At 46.9% G+C, this 19450-nt stretch overlaps 1 protein-coding gene across 1 annotated transcript in view; it reads left to right on the forward strand.

Moving 5' to 3' along the window:
• The window catches only part of GABBR2 (gamma-aminobutyric acid type B receptor subunit 2), a 332110-nt gene that overhangs the window by 259782 nt on the left and 52878 nt on the right, over positions 1-19450 (forward strand). Inside the window, exons 12-13 of the mRNA XM_006911541.1 lie at positions 7781-7888; positions 18189-18311. Coding sequence (XP_006911603.1) covers positions 7781-7888; positions 18189-18311 — 231 coding nt within the window. The remainder of the gene's footprint in view (positions 1-7780; positions 7889-18188; positions 18312-19450) is intronic.

Below are 19450 nucleotides of genomic sequence, written 5' to 3' on the forward strand. Positions count from 1 at the left end.
GGAAAGAGCGAGGCCAAATTGGAAGGACAGACCAGAGAAGACTTAAAATAGGGGACCCCTCAGAATGAGCTACAGTTATTTCTGGAAGTCCTACAGATGCCTTTTACTTGCCCATAAATTACACAGCAGCTGCAGTCGCCATGATACACCCACCTTCTCCTACCTCACTTGCCCCAGCACCCACTCGTCCACGTCTTCAGTCCACAGAGCTGCCATGGGCGATGGCAGAGGGGATATGGGGGGTGTGCAGCAGCCCCTCCCAGCACACCCCCCATATCCCCTCTGCCATTGCCCATGTCGAAAATGTCACACTTCCAGAAAACTCCGCCACTTCCTGTGGCTAAGGCACCTCTGGGGTCATGGGGGGAAGGGGAAGAAAATCTTTTTTCCTCACTCTGCGTTGTTCTGTTGCCTGAGCTAAGACCGCCAAGTGCAGCTGTGCATTTTGTGCACTGTACAGGGTGTCAGCATCAGAGGCGGTGGGAGCTGAACTTCAGCCTGTGATCTGATGAGCTGTCCAGCTGGGAGAGCTTTAAAGAGGGGGTGCTTTCCAAAAATATCCCAAGGGAGTATCTCTCAGAAATTCCTCCTCCCAAAGGGAGGCCTTTCTCTGATTGCCCCAAGACTCCTAAGTTGCCCAACTGGCCCTGAATGGGGTCCAGAGTACCCTTGTTTGTGCCCGGAATATCCCATGCCCCTGAATTGTTCCCCTAGAAAGGTTTTGCTGTACTCTAAACCCCAGAAGACATTTTCCGTGCAGATCTTAAAGGACCCTCGGCAAGACAAGGTCTCTAGAGCTATTTATAGTGTGCTCTTCAGTGATTTATTGCTTTGGGGCACACACCAAATTTCTTCACCAGCCCTTATCCCAGGAAGACAAGGCAGGCCCTGGGGATCCCAGGCTGACTCAGGCCTTTGAGCCCCACAGCACATACCTTTACCCCCACCTCACACATAACAGAGGTCTGGGGTTTGCTTTTGGAGAGTTTAGGTATTCCTTCCCTGCCCTCTCACTATCTATTGCCTTAAGCGGTCAGAATGAAATGAAAGGCCCTTTTCAGCACCTTGGACAGCGGGGATGCAGCTGACCCCAAGTATCAGGCCAGCAGCCAGGGCTTCGTCCTCTGCTGTCTGACTTCTCAGCCTAGGGCCCAGGTGCCTGTGTAGTGACAGGAGGCCCATAGCATGACAGCCCCTGTTTATCAGAACAGACCTACCACAGAGGCTGTGTGTCCATTTTCCTGCTGGTCCCCGAAAGGGCAATGAAAGCCCTTTGAAAACCCTTCTCTCTGCCAGACAGCCCTTTCCAAAATCAATTGAACAAGCAGCTGAGCAGAATTGTTTCAGGCATAGATTTTTCTTTCCATTTGGAGATTTGCTCTAATTGGTTTTTCCTTTTTTATAGTTGAGACTGAGATGGGGATCGCCTGCTTCAAGTTCTTCCCCCTCCCTTGGATGTATGTGTTCAAGGCAGTGTGCAGAGGGGCCAAGTTCTTAATGGCTGGGGAGAGAAAAGGAAAGATATTAACATCAGAAAAGTTTAAAGAAATATGTTTAAGACCGGGAGAGAAAAACGAAGGAGCTGTTTGTCTTATGTTGATGAATCAGGAGAGACTTGTATTAGATGCAGCATATTAGAAACAGAATCATTAGAGCCCTTTAGAACCTCCTAGTTTATTTGGCATCATAGAGCCATGCAGAAGGGAGACACCTGGCACATCATCAAATAAAACCTCCCTCAGTGCAGAAAATGCCCCTACAGAATCCTGATAGGGAGTCCTCCAAGCTTTGCTTGAATCGGGGGAGTGACAGGGAGCTCACTGTCTCACAGACAGCATATTTCATTTGGGTGCAAGAGACCACTGAACTCATGAACTCAGCCTCTTTTGCAATTGAACGCAGTTCCCTCTGTGGCCTTCCCGCCATGTGCCTGCTCAGCTCCACTTGCACATTTTTGGTGACAAAGAGTTCATTACTTCTTTAGCTGGGCCACCCAGCCCGATCACCCCTCAGTGTTGGCTCCAGAGGTTTAAAGGTGGGCAAAGCAGGCTCTGCCTCCCAGGAGCACCATCTCGTGGGAGAGGCAGACAGGTGATCGCGTGCATATCATCCCAGTGTGACCAGCACAGCAGATATGTGTGCAAGGGCAAAAATTGCAAGGAGGAGGCAGTTGTGACCTCCCTGCAAGGTCTGGGAGGGCTTCTCAGAGGACGCGACTCATGAATGTAGATTTTGGAGGACAAATGATAGATAATGTGTGAAGGAGATAAAAGGAGGAATGGCATTCTGGGTGGAGGAAATAGCTGATACCAGGCCCGGGCAGCATGCGCCAGTGTGGTATATGAGGAACGTTTAAACAGCGTGGAATTGTCCGGGTGTGAAGTGCCATGTTGGGAGTGGCAGGAAAGGTGTGGGGTGGTGGGGGCTACACTCTGCTAAGTCTCGTGCTGGAGTTTAACCTGAGGGCTCAGTGGAGCAGTAAAGGGAGACTTGCTTAGATTTTCTTTGGAGAACAGTCTCTCTCGGGGGCATTGGATGGATGAGCAGGAAGTGAGGACAGAGGCAAGGAGACCAGCTAGCTGAGGCTGCCACAATTCTTATACAGTGAATTGTGATAAGAAACACATGAACAGAAATAAGATATTGATTAAGAACCTCGACACTTTACACACCTTTCATCCAACCCTCACAACCATCCTATGAAGACAAAGACATTATTGTTATCTCCACTTCACAGATGAGAAAATCGAGGCTCCAAGAGGTTACAGGACCTGCCCAGGCTCACATAGATAGTAAGTGACAAAGCCAGGACTTGAACCCATGTGTGGTTCACATGAAGAGACTCTAGTTAAGGGACTACCTATGGAGGCTGGGATGGAGGTTGGGGGTAAGGAAGCAAACACAAGTCTGGAAGACCCTGGAGACCACAGGAAGACTCGCCACTCCGAGGCCTGGAAGGGTAAAGAGAGACGTGTCTTTCTGAGCCCAGAGAGAGGGAGCCATGTGAGGAGCCAGCTATAGCTGGAGAAATAGCACAGAAGCAATGGCAGCAGGGAGCATATGCCCTGTCTTCTGTTTTCTGACACCTTTCAATCTCCTGATGGGACTTTCCAGATCCAGCCAGAAGCCAGAGGGCAAAGGAGCCCAGGAGGTGCTGGCAGGGGGCCCCACCTCTCAGAGCACAGGGAATGGCAGTGTGTGGGGTGAGGGGCAGAAGGAGATGGGCTTGAAGATTGAATCGGAAAGTGAGAGTGGGGGAGGACTCCTGGGGGACTTCCAGTCCCTAACTTGGGTGACAGGTGAATAATGGCACCTGTCCCTGAGTCAGAAAGAAATGAAGCTGCTCAGGGGAAGAGCTGATAGGCTCAGCTTTGGCCATAAAGTGCAAAGGTTTTATGGGACACCTAAGTGTCATCTAACTCTCCAGTGGGAGTGGCATATGTAGGTAGGTCTGGAACTCAGAGAGATAGGAACTAAGAAAGAGATAAGAGAATTGCTAGCATAGGGAAATTGGTTAAAGCCTGAAAGTGGGGGTAATAACCCAGGGAGAGCCCTTAAATTGGCAAAGCTGAACTCTAGGGTCCATTTCCGTCTTAAAGAGATGGTGGAGGAGTGGAAAGAGAAATAACACATCTCTTTCGCAGAGGCCTGGCCCAGTGCTCACTCTGAGCAGAGCCAGCCTGTGGCGGGCGGCTCTGTGGTGGGCCAAGAACTAGAGCTCACTGTCCTGCCTTCTCTAGTGTGGTATCATCATTGTCTGAAGAGCAGTCTCCAAATGGCATGTGAACCCACTGGGATCATCTTATGGAAGAATATATTACAACTTTTATTTACTTTTGTTTTTAATGTAGAAATAAAAAGAAATTAAGCTGTACTAATATTTAATGTTCAGACTGACCCTGCGACCCTGACTCAGTGGGTGTGTCTGGTGGTCTTTACGCAGGAACTCTGATCCTGAGAACAGAGCGGTTGGTCAATCCATTATACCAGACAGGGGTGGGGTGTTGCGTCGAGAGTCCTCAAGATGACCCCCAGTTCAGTAATTCACTAGAAGGACTCAGCATGTAGTTGTACTCACAGCAATGATTTATCACAGTGAGAAAGTAAACTCAACAAAAGGAAAAGGCAGTAGGGCGAAGACGGGGGAGACCAGGTGCACGCCTCCAAGAGCCCCTCCCTGCGGAGTCACACAGGACTCGCTTAATTCCCCAGCAATGAGTTGTGACAACGTGTGTGAAATGTCGTCTCCCAGGGAAACTCACTAGAGACTCGGTGCCCAGGGTTTTCACTGGGGGCCGGTCGCCTAGGCACCCTCTGCCCGCTACGTACCAAATTCCAGACTCTCAGGAGGAAGGCAACTGTGCAGCCTGAAAACCACGTTCGTTTGCACAAACAGTTCAGGCACAGAGTCACTCTTGTCACTGAAGGAATGGTGGGAGCCCTCCCCAAATCCAGGTTCCCAGACACCAGCTTAAGTGCCAGCCTTGCCAGCAGGCCTTCCTAAAGACACAGCCTCAGGCCTGCTATGTTAATTCCTTTCTGCCCAGGAAATCCTCAGCCATTCTTTGCTTCAGTTTATGGCAACATATTGCAGTTACAGATGCTAGGTTAAATTTATATAATTGAGTTTTAACTAACTGACTTCATTTATATTATTGAGTCTTGATGAATTTAGCCCTCACAAAATAGATAATAGACAAGTGGCCTGAAAATGATTACTTAAAAAAAAATAACCATAAGTCAAAGCAAATATAATAATGCTAATAAGCACATTGGAATAACACTTCTAACTGAAATAAGAGATCTTTGTCAGCCAGACAATGAGGTAAAAATAATGATATTATTTCATCTTTTACCATCCTTTTTTTAAATGTCCATATTTTCTGCACGTTCATGATGAAAATTGTTTTTCTGGTAGGAGAACGTGGTCAAAACTGCTTGAAAGCCATTGGTCTTAATAGTCATGTCAACTCGTTAGCTTTGAAAGTGCGTTGAGATCACCCAGGAGGGTGTCCTCAGGCTGGTCAGGTACCGTGGTGTGTCCTGTCCCTTTGACGGCTGACTCCTGGGCGTAGGTGAACCTGATTTTGGTTAAGAAGACTCTCTTTGACAAGGAGGCAGCATGATGTGAGAAAGAGAGAGCTGGACTGAGTTCCAGGCCCAGCTCTAGAGCTGTGTGGTGTGGTTGACAGAAATATCTTAAACGCTCTGAGTCTCAACTTCTTCAGCAGCAAAGTGGTTTTCTCACTCAACTGATAGCTCCCCAAAATCACCCTGTTTTATTTGTATTTATCATTATATACTTAGCTCCTGGCTTAATAATACAGTCTCCAACTTACAGAGCTTCAACTTAGGATTTTTCAACTTTACAGTGGTGCAAAACCAATACGCATTTAGTAGAATTTTGAATTTTGATCTTTTCCTGGGCTACCAATATGTAGTACAATACTATCTCATGATGTTGGGCAATGGTGGTGAGATGATTTTGCCCAACTGTAGGCTAATATAAGTGTCCTGAGCACATTTAAGGAAGCTGTGATGCTCAGTAAGTTAGGTATATTAAAGGTATTTTCAACTTACGATATTTTCAACTTGTGTTTTTCGGGACATAACTTCACTGTAAATCAAGGAGCATTTGTACTTACTGAATGAACATAAGAAAGGAGGGAAGGAGGAAGAGAAGGAAGAAGGAAGGAAGGAAGGAAGGAAAGAAGGAAGGAAGGAAGGAAGGAAGGAAGGAAGGAAGGAAGGAAGGAAGGAAGGAAGGAAGGAAAGAAAGAAGGAAAGGGCAAATGAATGAGATGATCTATAATGGCCTGGACAACTCTGACAGGCTAGGAATGTGTGATCTGGTGATTGAATGAGCTCAAGTCTAAATGTGCAGTAATTGGCTCCTTTTCCTCTCTGCTCTGTTTACTTTTCTTGTATACTTGTATTATAATATGGGTAATAATGTGACCATCCTGTGCCTTCTCTAAAGGACTGTGATTTATTCTTGCCTGTCTGCTTTCTCCTTGTTCTTGAAATTTAAAAAAAAAAAAAAGATAAGTGCCCGCCTGTACCATTGTCAGCATTCACACCTCATACATCCATGTTTGCGAAACATAACTGTGATGCTGTCAACCTTCTTGGACTTAAGGGGTCGACCTTGCAATCTACCCAGCCAGTTCCTATTTTTACAAAGTAGAAAGGGCAAATGTTTTGTCCATGAAAAGCTGAAGTCCCAACTTGCTAGAAAGGCAGAGTGAAGGGACTCTGCGAAGGGACTTGGCTGGAGCTTTTCTGGGAACTTCCTGCATGGGCTGACAGCAGCCATGGGCTGGGCAAACTTGCTGTGTCCGATTCCTGACCTGTCTGTTCGAGCCTGGCTGTCTCTCTCCCCTACCACATCTACCTTCCTGCTCTGTTCAGCCGAGGCATGTGGGGACTTCTGAAGGGAAACTTAGCTCAACAGAGCTGAGGGAGAGCAGAGGAAAAACCAAAGCCTAGAACTAGAGCTCATAGAGCACACAGCTTTTTTGCCCCAGTGAGCAGGAGGCTCCAGAATTTGGTGGCACGCAGCCCAGGGCTGGGCCATGATGTGGGGCCCAGCTTGGAGCCAGGTCAGTCTCCTGGGTATTTTGGAGGATGTCCAGTCCAACCAGTGAGGATGAAGTCTGGAAAGGATGGGGTCTGGCCTTGATGGCAATACAGGCAGGGAATGGGCATCCAGGAGGCTCCCAAGACCTAACAGATGGTGCCCAGCCCTTCCCAGCCTGCAGGGATCCCGGCTGTTGGATCCTAACAGGGCTGGCGGTTCCCATCAGCCACCAGCCCAGGGCTCGGAATCAGGGTACATCTTTGTCCTGGGGAATGAACGAGAGCCAGACAGGGCCTTAGTACTGAGCAGGGATTCATCGTCCAGTGTGGTGGGCTCAGCGTCCAGGCTGGCCTGGCACTGAGTAACTGGACTACTGAGGTCACACAGTGCAGTAGGAGCCAAACGGCCTAACCATGGGGGGAGGGGCTGGGCAGCAGGACCCAGGCAGCATTGCTCCTTCCTCTAAAGGCCTGAGGAAGCAGGCTAGAGAGTGGGGTGGGAAGGTCATAGCCCTTTTCCTCTGGCCTTCCTCTCTAGTGAAGGCCTGGAGCTGGCCTGGGTACAGTTGCCAATTAGATGTCCCCCAGAACCAGCTCTGGCTGAGTCCTGCCCTGCTCTACCAGAATGGCAAGTTTGCTAAGCACTGGAAAAAGCCCTCAACAGGCTTGTTCATCTGTTATGAACAAGGGTCAGCCCCCACAGCTCAGTGCCTTCCTCCACCCTCTGCCCACAACCCAGGACCCAGGAGTGCTGTAGAAGAGGTTCCTGGGGATACCTGGTCTCCTGTAGACTCAGGTGAGGAGATACAGAAGTCAGCGATCATGTTCACCTCTACAGGACTGTCTCCCCACATGAAAGGCGCTCAAGGAAGGAATGGAGGAGGGAAGCCCAGAGGGCTGTTCTGTCACCCGTTAATGGTCCATCTGGGTCCTGGGGGGCCTCAGTGCCTCTCCCTATGACTGACTCCCTTTGGGCTGTGGGCTCATTGAAGGCAGGATGTGAATCTCAGATGGCCCTGTGCCCAGGGCCCTGGGTCTAGCAAGTGGCTGATAGAACTAAATGTCTATCAAATTGAAATGTGCTTGAAGGACTATTAATGCCAGCAAAACTCTGATAAGTAGAGTATCTGGTCTCATTATCTAGCATCCCCCTTGGTCTACCGAGGAGACGTTAATGCCTCTGTTTTCTCATGGCCTCTAGGTCAGGACCTGGATTCTCACCGTGGGCTATACAACCGCCTTTGGGGCAATGTTTGCAAAGACTTGGAGGGTCCACGCCATCTTCAAAAATGTGAAAATGAAGAAGAAGGTAATCATTCCTTCTGTTTCAGGGTGTCCATGACATTCACTTAGCATTTATTAGGTGCCTACTGTGTGCCAGGCACTGGGCTTTTTGCTAGAGATTCGAGATGAACATAACCCCACTCCCCAACACCTTCAGCCACCTAGGAAAATCAGTTAACAAAACCTTTCCAATGCATGGTGATAAGGCCTGGTTGGAGACATGGTGGGTACTGGGGTAGGAGCACTCAGAGAAAGCTTCACGTAGACAGTGTCACCTATACTGAGACCTGGTGAGCAGGGATCAGCCAGACAGAAGCTGAGGAGTTTTGAGCTATGTTTACAGAGGCCTGGGGGAGGGAAGGGGTGTATTCATGTTGCTGAGAGAGACTTGGTGTGACTGGGGCATGAGGTTCGTGGGGACAGGGTGCAAGAGGAGGCTCCAGGGAAAAGCAGGAGCCACAGTAAGGAATCCGAACTTTAACTTTTGGATAGTGAGAGCCTTCGAAAGAGGGACATGACACAGGACAGGGACCTGATTTAATGATTCCATTTTCAAAGAGGCCTTTGGAGGACAGGAGTTCTGCCTTCCTGTGTGGGCAGAAAGCATTTGCCACCCACACGATTGGGTATAACCAGCATGTTCACTAAGCTTGACTCTTAGGTATGCAGAGAGAAACTTTCTCCACCACTGTCCTTTTTAACTCTTCCAGTGGTGCTCTTCCATCCCTGGCCCTCGATATAATTTCAGACATGTCTCATGACTTCAAAGGTCCTCTGCTCAGCAACTACTATGTGGTGTCCGTCATAATATCCAAATTTCAAACTGCATTCCGAGACACAGCTTCTCCCTCCCCCAGCTTAGGCCTGACACTCGCCCTGGGAGGCGGGTACCAGTGGGCTGCTTCTCTTTTCCCAGCCTGAGTTTTCTCCCGGTCATTCCAGAGTTGGCACTTGGAGTGATGGAAGGAGCACAAATGACCTTACTTACCAGGAACTGGCATTGGGCTCACTGGGCCTGGCAGAGGTTAAGCAGACCCTTTAGACTCTCCTGGGTGTTTTTGTGGGGGTTTCAAAGCTCCCTTCATTACTGGGACTTTCTCTCCAGCAATGCCCTTGACTTGGGTGAAATACTCCCTTCAGTTGGCCATTTGTGGTGTCTTCCTCTGCCCCTGAGCATCTGGCAGTTCTCCCACTCTTGGGCTCCCCTTGCCCCTCCAGCTTGTCTTACACAGGCCACACAGCCCTGCCTTGCTGGGTGGGCCCATCTTCTGTGCAGGAAGCACTTGTACATCCTTCACTCCTACAAACTCAGGGATTTGTGTTGACCTTATGGTAGCAGCCACACCTCTTTTGTCCCCTGCCCCCTCAGAGCAGCTGGCCAGCCTATCATCCTCTTGTAGGCTTCTCAAGCAGGAGTCAGGCATCAGTTCATTGGGTCCCCCAGGCTGCAGGGACTCCTATCCATCAAGCCGCCTAAGTTCTATCCTTAAAGCCTCTCTCTTGATTTGAGATCCAGGAGGAACCATCTCCACACCTTATCCTCTCACCTGTGTGTGGGTTTCATAACATCATGACACCTCTTTCCAGAAGTGCTCCTCTTGATTCAGCCCCACCAGCACTACCACCACTCCCCACCCCTGCAATACACACACTTTTTAAACCCCTGATGTGTGCATACCCTGTTTACAGACATCTCCTCCGCAGACTCTGCTTTGCGGTCTTATCCCGCTTTGGAACATGGTATCTTTTGTGCTAATTCTTTACCCCAAACTTGTGTTTGCCATCCACCTACCTGGGTTATTAGCCCTGGCACCTGTGGCTGACAACATGCACGACTGAGGCAGTGGGGCCAGCAGGCAAAGCAGGAGAGTGGGCTTCTCCTCCCCGCTTCACCACTGACCTGCCATGGGGGTTCAGACAACTCTCTTCATCTTTCAAGGACTCTGTTTCCTTATCGGTAAAATGGGGACATATTGAAGTGGTATTGTCCCCTGAGCTACGATTCTGCCTGATGCCCAGTGGCATCTCCCACTCGTCAGCCTTACCACCTGTGTCTTCACTTCCTGGGCTGCTTTAGGAGCTGCTCTCTAGATTGGGGGTGGGGGATCCACACCAGTCTGCCCCTGTCCCACTGGACCACCTTAGGAAAATGCAGGCTGCATTTAGAAGGAGGAGAAAGCCCGCTTGGCCACTCACTGCCTGTGCTCGCCTGGAGCGTCCCTCCCCTCGCTGGGCTTCAGCAGCATTTGTGACAGCTCCCTTCTGTCTGTGAGATGAGAAGCCTGGCCACCCATCCTTCTTAGCCCTAGCTGCACATTACAATCAAATGGGAGCTTTTGAAAAGAAGTGACCCAGCCCAGGCCAGTTGAAACTATATCTCTGGGGCTGAAGCTGAGCATCAGGAGTTTTGGGACTTTCCCAGGTGATACTAATATACAACCAGGGTGAAAGACCTCTGGTCTCGATCAAGGCTACAGAGTACGTGCTGGACCAGCAGCAGCAGCAGCAGCAGCATCTCCTAGGAACTTGTTAGAAATGCAAATTCTCAGCCTCCTCCACCCACCCCACCCCAGCCCAGCCCTAATAATCAGGATCCTGGGGTAGAGCCCCCTAGCATGTTTTTCACCAGCTCTTCCTCCAATGCCGATGCAAGCCAAAGTTTGAAAGGCAGCAGGGACTTCTGGGGCCCTCCTACTCTGCAACTCTAGTTAGAGAGTGGCTCTGCCACTAAAGACACCGCCATCCTGGCTTTGAAGAATCACAGTGTTGATTCCTTTGTGTCAATATGTGATTCACCCATATTGTGATCTGTAATAAAGAACCAGCCTTTATGTTCCATTACTCATGTGATTGATGAGCAAGAACACTGATTGTCTGGCAACAATCAACAAAACATGTCAGGGAAGACTGTAGAGTTCAGCTGTCTGAAAGCTCCCCAGAGGCGGAACTGGGATGTAGCCACACCCCTCACTGAACCGCCTGAGCCCGGGGGACCTGCCACACCCCTGCGGGTCTGCGCAACTGAGAGCTCAGGCTGGCGGTGGGACCTACGGGTCCAGGGAAGGGGCTTGTCTGAGAAACTGCCAAAAGCAGAGTACGGATTTGGTCACCAGTTTTGTCTGTTGTGAAAATGATTAAGGCCAGATGAACACACATTCCAGCAAGAGAAACTTTTTGCTCTAGCCTTTCCAGTCATTCCAGGAGCAGGTTTGTGGTGCTGCATTTATTAACCAAATTAACAGAGGTTAAAGGTGTAGAAGAGAAATTTATACCTTACACAGATCAAAGCTCAAGTCTGGGACCTAGATTGTTTTGGAAGGGTTATGGCAGTTGCAAGTCAAAACTGGGATTGAATTCTCCATGGTTCCAACCTTTTATATAGCCAAGGTTGGTTTTTATTGTTATGTTTTAATTGTTTTTTTTTTAATTTAGACTTTTTTATTAAAGTAGGCCCCTTAATTTTTATATTGACATATATACTAGATTTACATAAATCTATAAATGCAATCATACACTTTTTTATTTCAGCCTTTTTATCATTTTCTTTTTTCCTTGGCTCCTACCTCCTCCTCCCTCCATCACCCACAATAGCATACCTTCCCCAAACACAAACTTCCATTTTTAAAGATAGTAAAGAAAAAGAAGCCTGTTAAAGGGTGTATTGACACATGATGACTCAATACTTTCAAATTCAGTATCTTTATAACATGGTACTGTTTTTTCCTAAAGACCAATCATAAAGTCTTGAATTAAGAAGGTTTATTACAGTCTTTATTCTGCCTCTTACTAGGATCAGACTGAAATGTGGAGAGCAGTAACTCAGATGAGATCTTCCACTCTAGAGAAGATGGTTTTGTTGTTGTTGTTGTTGTTGTTTGTTTGTTAGTTTGTTTGTTTTGTTTTATTTTGTTTTTGAGAACAAAGAAAGTTCACCACAAATATGACTTGGGACATCCCCTCAGACCTTCATCCAGGCTCAGCTTTAGGAAAATGCCAAGAGAGAGGCCTTTTCACAGCTTCACCAAATCATCAGTGATGGCCCAAGGGCAGGGCCACTGCGTTGCACAACTTCAGGGAGTACCATTCACTCCGTATTCCCCTGGAATGGTGTCCCTGGACCTAGGCAATGAGTTGATCTAACAGCAGGCCAGTCCGAATCAGTAAAAATATTCTGACTTTTTTTGAAGAAATAAAGAAATGCCCTTTTTGGTCAACCAAGAGTCAGCCAACTTTTTCTGTGAAGAGCCAGTAAATACGTTAGGCTTTGCAGGCCATACAGTCTCTGTTGCCACCACTCAACTCTTCTGTTGTAGAATGAAAGCAGCTATGTACATAAATGAATGGATATGGTTGTGTTTCAATAAAACTTTACTTATAAAAGCAAGCTATGGGCCAGATTTGCAGTTTGATAATTCCTGCTCTAAACAACAGTGGGAAGTGATATTTAATAATAGCTGAAAGCTGTTGAACACTAACTATAAGACAAGCACTGGTAGTTTAATGCGGTTTCTGTAATTATCACCCCCATTTTGTTAGATAAAGAAAATAGCTCAGAGAGATTAGAACATTTACCCAAGGTCACACAGCTCGTTGTTAAGATTTAATTCCAGAATCTGACGCTTGCTCATTCCTGGGTGCCTTCACTCCCATCTCTCACTCAGTGAGGATGGAGCACTAGTAACCTCCTATCCTCAGAGAAAGAATGGAATGTGCTAGCATCAATATGCACTGACTTAACAGAGAAATTCCTGCAGCTTTCGAAGATAAAGTCTTGAATTAAGAAGGTTTATTACAGTCTTTATTTATGCCTCTTACTAGGATCAGACTGAAATGTGGAGAGCAGTAACTCAGATGAGATCTTCCACTCTAGAGAAGATGGTTTTGTTGTTGTTGTTGTTGTTTGTTTGTTTGTTAGTTTGTTTTGTTTTATTTTGTTTTTGAGAACAAAGAAAGTTCACCACAAATATGACTTGGGACATCCCCTCAGACCTTCATCCAGGCTCAGCTTTAGGAAAATGCCAAGAGAGAGGCCTTTTCACAGCTTCACCAAATCATCAGTGATGGCCCAAGGGCAGGGCCACTGCGTTGCACAACTTCAGGGAGTACCATTCACTCCGTATTCCCCTGGAATGGTGTCCCTGGAAGTAGGCAATGAGTTGATCTAACAGCAGGCCAGTCCGAATCAGTAAAAATATTCTGACTTTTTTTGAAGAAATAAAGAAATGCCCTTTTTGGTCAACCAAGAGTCAGCCAACTTTTTCTGTAAAGAGCCAGTAAATACGTTAGGCTTTGCAGGCCATACAGTCTCTGTTGCCACCACTCAACTCTTCTGTTGTAGAATGAAAGCAGCTATGTACATAAATGAATGGATATGGTTGTGTTTCAATAAAACTTTACTTATAAAAGCAAGCTATGGGCCAGATTTGCAGTTTGATAATTCCTGCTCTAAACAACAGTGGGAAGTGATATTTAATAATAGCTGAAAGCTGTTGAACACTAACTATAAGACAAGCACTGGTAGTTTAATGCGGTTTCTGTAATTATCACCCCCATTTTGTTAGATAAAGAAAATAGCTCAGAGAGATTAGAACATTTACCCAAGGTCACACAGCTCGTTGTTAAGATTTAATTCCAGAATCTGACGCTTGCTCATTCCTGGGTGCCTTCACTCCCATCTCTCACTCAGTGAGGATGGAGCACTAGTAACCTCCTATCCTCAGAGAAAGAATGGAATGTGCTAGCATCAATATGCACTGACTTAACAGAGAAATTCCTGCAGCTTTCGAAGAGAAAGCTGACAAATAAGGAAGTCGGAGAAGCTGAGGTGAGGTTTGAGAATGTGAGGATTCTCTGGTACTCAGACTTTGTGTGGTCAGGTCATTGCTGCTTTTAAATTTAAAATTTTATATCTCTTTTTAAAAGGTTATTTTAAATCATCTCTCCTTGACCTCATATTTTGTGTATGCATGGGTATTCATTTAATGATTCACTATGAGTCTCCCTCACTATCATGCATGCTCCATGAGGGCAGAATATTTATAATTTGTTCACAGCTACATCCCTAGTGCCTAATAAAATCTGACTTAGAGTAGGCACTCAATAAATGTTTCTGTAATGAATAAATGACATGTAATTCATAACTACTTATCCTAAATCCATTCAGTCATAAACACCGGTCAAGTGCCAGCCTTTTAGAAATGGTGTCAAAAGGAAATTAGACATGTCTTCTCCACTTATTTTCAGAATCTTCTTACCATGGATCTCTCTGTGTGATGATTAGTACTGGGTCTAATAGAGCTGAGTTGCAATATCACATTTAGCCCCTAGATGTCACTGTCAGGCACATAAACAGAAGCACTAATTGACAAAACCCAAGTAAGGATAGCCAAACAGCTACCATTTGTTGAGCATCTTCTCTGTGCTAGATTCTGTAAGTAGGTGCTCTCCATACATCATTTCATTCTACTCTTATACCAGTTCTACACCTTATGGTTCAGTGGTCCCAGATAACTTTGCTAGGCTCATTCCCAGAGGCAGAAATGAGCCTAGCAAAATTATCACACTTGACAAGAGCTGAAATTAGAATGAGGTCTTCTAAGTCCAAAACCTGTGTTCTTTCTCATGTACCATACTTAGAGATAATACATGAGCCTCCCTGCTCCCTACCTCCCCTGACTCTTTGCCATTTTATAAATGAGAAAGACAGAATGAGAAAGGAAGTGATTTGCCCAAGTCACACAGGTAGCAAGAGATGGAGCCAGGACTCTAATCGAGGTCCATATGATCCCAGATCCTGTTTTTCTGCTGCATCCTGCTACCTCAGACTTCATACCTGAGGCTTAAAATTGGAAAGACTTTTTCACATTTATCAAAGAGAAGTTCTGGTGCTCATCTTTTAAGGTCACCTATGGCACATGGGTGCCTGCCCATTCGGGCAGCAGCAGGAGAGGTGCCGCATCTACTCTGAAGGGAGGTCCCTCCCACTCGCAGGCGACTCACTGAGTGTGGCCTCACCGCATGTTTCTCAGCCCTTTCCCTCTTGTCCAGTATAGACTGTGTAATCCAAGGTTTTGTGTGCTGGAGTATAAGGTGTTCCACACTTCTATATCTCATGAGCTCTCAGGAAGAGACCAGGAGAAAATGGCACTGCTGAGCAAATTCAAGGTCACTGCCTCCTGAAACTGAGACTATACAAAGAGTAGTCAGGAAAGCTGTAGCAGAGAAGACAGGATCTGGACGTGCTGGCACTTACTGGTGGGGAAAGTTTGGGGAGGGGAAGAGGACTGAGAGGCTGAGGCCAGATAGACAGGAGGATGTCCAGTGTTTGTGGACATCCTCCTGACCTTCCTGGTAGTCACCCCGCTGCATCAGGTCTCCTGCTGCTCACCAGGACAACTGCCCTAGCTCCTAACTGCCCTGGCTCCTAGTCCACCCTCAGTCTTGCAGAGAGCTCCCCATTATGCCTAAAGATGCTTAAAGTTGCTTAAACATCCAGCGACCTCTCATGAGGCCCTATTATATGTTATGCAAACTCTCTCCCTCCAGCTAGCCCTGTCTCCAGCCACCCCCAACCCACTCCACCCACACCCAGCCACACAAAATCTCTCACAGAAAGAATAGGGTATTTTAGACAAAAGAACCAGCACCTACAAAGGCCTGGAGGGTGAAAGACACAACTCAGCCAGAATCAGGAAGGGTTAAGCATCAACAAATTCCAAATGTGTGTTTGGAGAATGGTCAGGCCAAGTTCAGGAAAGGCTCGAATGCCAAGCAAAAAATCCTTGGCTGGATTTACCCTGTGAGCGATGGGGACTCACAGAAGACTCTAGAGCCAGGGGTCACATGATGTAGTCACTCCCCTCAGCTCCCATCCAGGAAGCTCTTCCAGCCCTGTGATGTGCAATGCTGCTTCCTCTGCCTGACATTTCCTCCTCCCCAGTCCACAGTGGCTTCCAGCTCCTCCTCTGTGAAACCACTTCCTCTTTTCCAGCACTCTCTTATAATCGTTCATGACAAGTCTGTCTCTCCCAACTCTCGTGGGCCGCTGGAGGGCAGCGCTGGGGTCTGTTCATCTCTGTCTCCAGTGCCCAGTGCAGGGCTTGGCGCTGAATGAGTGTTCAGGGCATGTTTTCTTAGATCGTCATCCATCAACCAATGCTTATTGAGCACTTTTCCTGTCCCAGGCTCAGATAGGCACTAAGAATAGGAAGATGACAGAAAACAAGCTGTGTGGAGCTCACAAGATAGTAGTATGACAAACATGAATCAAATGATCGCACATATAATGTGAAGTGGTTACTCATAGAGACTTCAATGGAGATGGACATGGCCATAAACTCCAGTATAAGGTGTTCCACGCTTCTATATAATGTGAAGTGGCTACTCATAGAGACTTCAATGTCCTCCATCCTATAGCAGGCACAGGGAGAAGGAGGTGTGGGGGCTGACAGGTAGGGAAGGATAGAAACCTGCAGCAGGTGCTGCCTCATGGAAAGTAAAACCTAAGCCCTGGGCAGATGGCAATGACCTGGAACTTGCTCAATAGCGCCACTGCTTTCTTCTTGCCTCTTCTAAGAGCCTATTCATTCATTCCTCACATATTCCCCAGGAAAGTCTGAGAGCCAGTGCCTGCACAAGGCATCAAGGCACAGAGAGGAGATTGGCTGGTCTCTGCCTCTGTCCTGACAGGATCATGGTTGCAGCGTGCACCCCATGTAGGGCATGCCTGGAAGAGAAGCTTCTCGGGCTCAATCTTGAAATCAGGGTAGCAGAGTGCCAGCAGAAAGGTTAGGGGAAGACCTTCCAGGGGTCAGGCACAGTGCGGGCAAATGCCTGGGGGCTCATACAGCCCTGGGTGAGCATCAAGTAGACAGGCCCCTTCTAGACTGCTCTGAGTCCTAAGCTCCTTGGGCATTTCCTCCTTTTGCCCCAATTTCTGAAGGCTGGTAGAGTTGCTTAGTTCCCAGAGGGCAAGTGTTGAGCTGGTTTTCTGCAAAGCATCATCATTTCACTGGATGCTTCTGGAAAATTTCAAAGAAGAGGCTTTGCTAGTGCCCTGTCCCCAGGTAAAGTGGTTTTAGTGGATTGGATCTTTGGCAATAACTCAGAAATACTTTCTTCCTGTTCTTTTCACAGTCTGACTGGAGAGAAGACCCTTGGGTTTCTATTTCTCCTTTAAAAGTGGCTTTAATCATTGAAAGCTAGACCTGATGATAGTTCTTAAGCTCCTGCCTCGGTTTGTTTATTTTTTCTTTAGTCTTTTCCAGAACTACTTCAATACGTTAGCTTTTATTTGAGGGGAGGGGCACATAAAACTGCAGTGAGTAAAATACAAGTTAGCTTTGGAGCTGACAGCATTTGTCTTCAGGCCAACCAGACAGGAAGTGGGTAGGAATCTCACAGTGTAATAAAGATGTCTGAGGCTGTGAAGAGGGTTGGAAGTTATATTTCTTCTTTTCATATTCATCTCATTTTAATTCATCAAACTACCTACTACGCGTCAAGCCCTGCTAGGTACAAATAAAATAGGCTTCCCTTTTGTCAGGGGCTCCCCAGTTTACTGAGGAGAGTAGACATGTCTACAACTTTATATAACGTCAGACCAGTGCCATAAGTGTTGGAGTGTATGGACTCTGGAGACAGAGGAACTTGGTTCAAATCTGGGCTTCACCTCTTAGTAGAGATATTACATTGAGCAAGTTACTTAGCCCCACACTAGCCTCAATTTCTTCATCTGTAAAATGGGGATCATAATATGTCTTTATATAAGAGATGATATATGTAAAGCAGTCAACCAAGAGACCGACACAGTCAGTGTTCATTAAATATTAGCTGTTCTTTTTGTTGCTGCTACTATTACTAGTCCTGATAATTAAGTATGTGAAAGGTGCTATAAAAGTAATTAGTTCTGCTGTGGGAGTTAGAGGGGACTTCATGCAGGAGGTGACAATGGATCTGGGTCTTTAAGGATTATTTGGAGTTTGCCAGGCAGAAGGAATAGAGTGTTTTAGACAAAAGGACCAGCCCCTACAAAGGTGTGAGGGGTGAAAATCACAGCAGGGCCGCAAACTAGGAGTTGTCGGACTTAAATGCATGTGTGGTGGTGGGGCGGGGGAAGGCAGGGTGGTCTGGCCAAGCTCATGAAAGGCTTTGAATGCCAAGCAAAGGAGCTTGGCTGGATTTATCCTCTGCGCGAGAAGAGAGAGTCTCAGGAGATGATCTGACTAGGGGTGACATGACTCAGTCACTCCCCTGACCCAGCTCTTCAGCTTCTGTCTGGGAGGCTCTCTCACGTCCACTCCCTTCTGCTCTTGCCCTCTCTGCAGATCATCAAGGACCAGAAACTGCTCGTGATTGTCGGGGGCATGCTGCTGATCGACCTGTGCATCCTGATCTGCTGGCAGGCTGTGGACCCCCTGAGAAGGACGGTGGAGAGGTACAGCATGGAGGTAAGCTCCAGGCAGCAGCAGAAGCGAGCCTGTGGGACACCGTTCCCAACACATGGGGACAGCGAGGCCGCCTGTCTCTTCAGCTGCCCAAGGCGCACTTCTTAAGAAAAAATTAAGGTAGTCACGGGGAAATCATCTCAGGGCCACGTGGGCCCACATCCCTATCAGCACCTCATTATTTCTCTTGCCTTCCATTTGAGACATACGTACATTATTTCAGGAAGACCAAATATAAGATCTTCACTCCTGGAAAATAAAAAATGGTGAAAGGATTTGTCTAGGTCTATTAATATATGCAGGATTAAGGGTAAATGTCGGGCCACTTAAATGAGTGTATTCTCTACACGTTGTAGAAATCCCCATTTATATGATCTATCAGTCCAGAAATTACATTGCATTTTTATTCTCTTCAAAATAAATTCCCTAATGTATGCTAGTAGGGACTAAGCATACCGATAGCTCCTGACTATATGATTTTCAAAGTGATCAACAGTGGATTTCTTTTCACACATTTGATATCAGAAATTTGTTGTTAAAATAAAAAACCTCACACGAAAGTACTGTTAAATGTATATTGTAATAGTCTTGCAATTGACCTTGCCCTTCATTCAGTGATCTTCTAGAATGCTCCAGGTTATGGAAGTTCAAGATTAGAGGAGTTGTGTTTTTGTTGACGTTCTGTTGGAACAGAAAGTCAGAGGCCTGGCTGGTTGAACAAGTGTGTTGTATGCTACGATGTCCATGCAGCATAGCAAATTCTATTGAGAAAACTGGAATTTTCTCCAGTTCTCCCACTGTATTATTAAGGAAACTTTTTTTGTGGAGTTTCGTGTGAATTCTTAAACTGAACTGGAAATGGTTGTTTTATGCATTTGAGACAGAGGTTTTTATCCTTCTCAGCAAGACATTTTCCAGCAAGTAAGATGCCCAGCCTGATTTGTCGAGAGACAGAGGGTTTATTCAACCCAGTCAGAGCATGGCTGAGGATGGCGTTACTGACGCTGTGGATTTAGGAGGGATATTTAGTGCTGGGTGCCTCCATCTCACTGCCTTAAGTGTACATCCTGAAGTAAACCCAGCAGATCCAACACCGGCTGTGCCCATGGGCTGAGGGGACAGGAACTCAGCTGAGGTCACTT

This window comes from Pteropus alecto, unplaced genomic scaffold, assembly GCF_000325575.1.
Source record: "Pteropus alecto unplaced genomic scaffold, ASM32557v1 scaffold114, whole genome shotgun sequence".
NCBI classification, from domain to species: domain Eukaryota; kingdom Metazoa; phylum Chordata; class Mammalia; order Chiroptera; family Pteropodidae; genus Pteropus; species Pteropus alecto.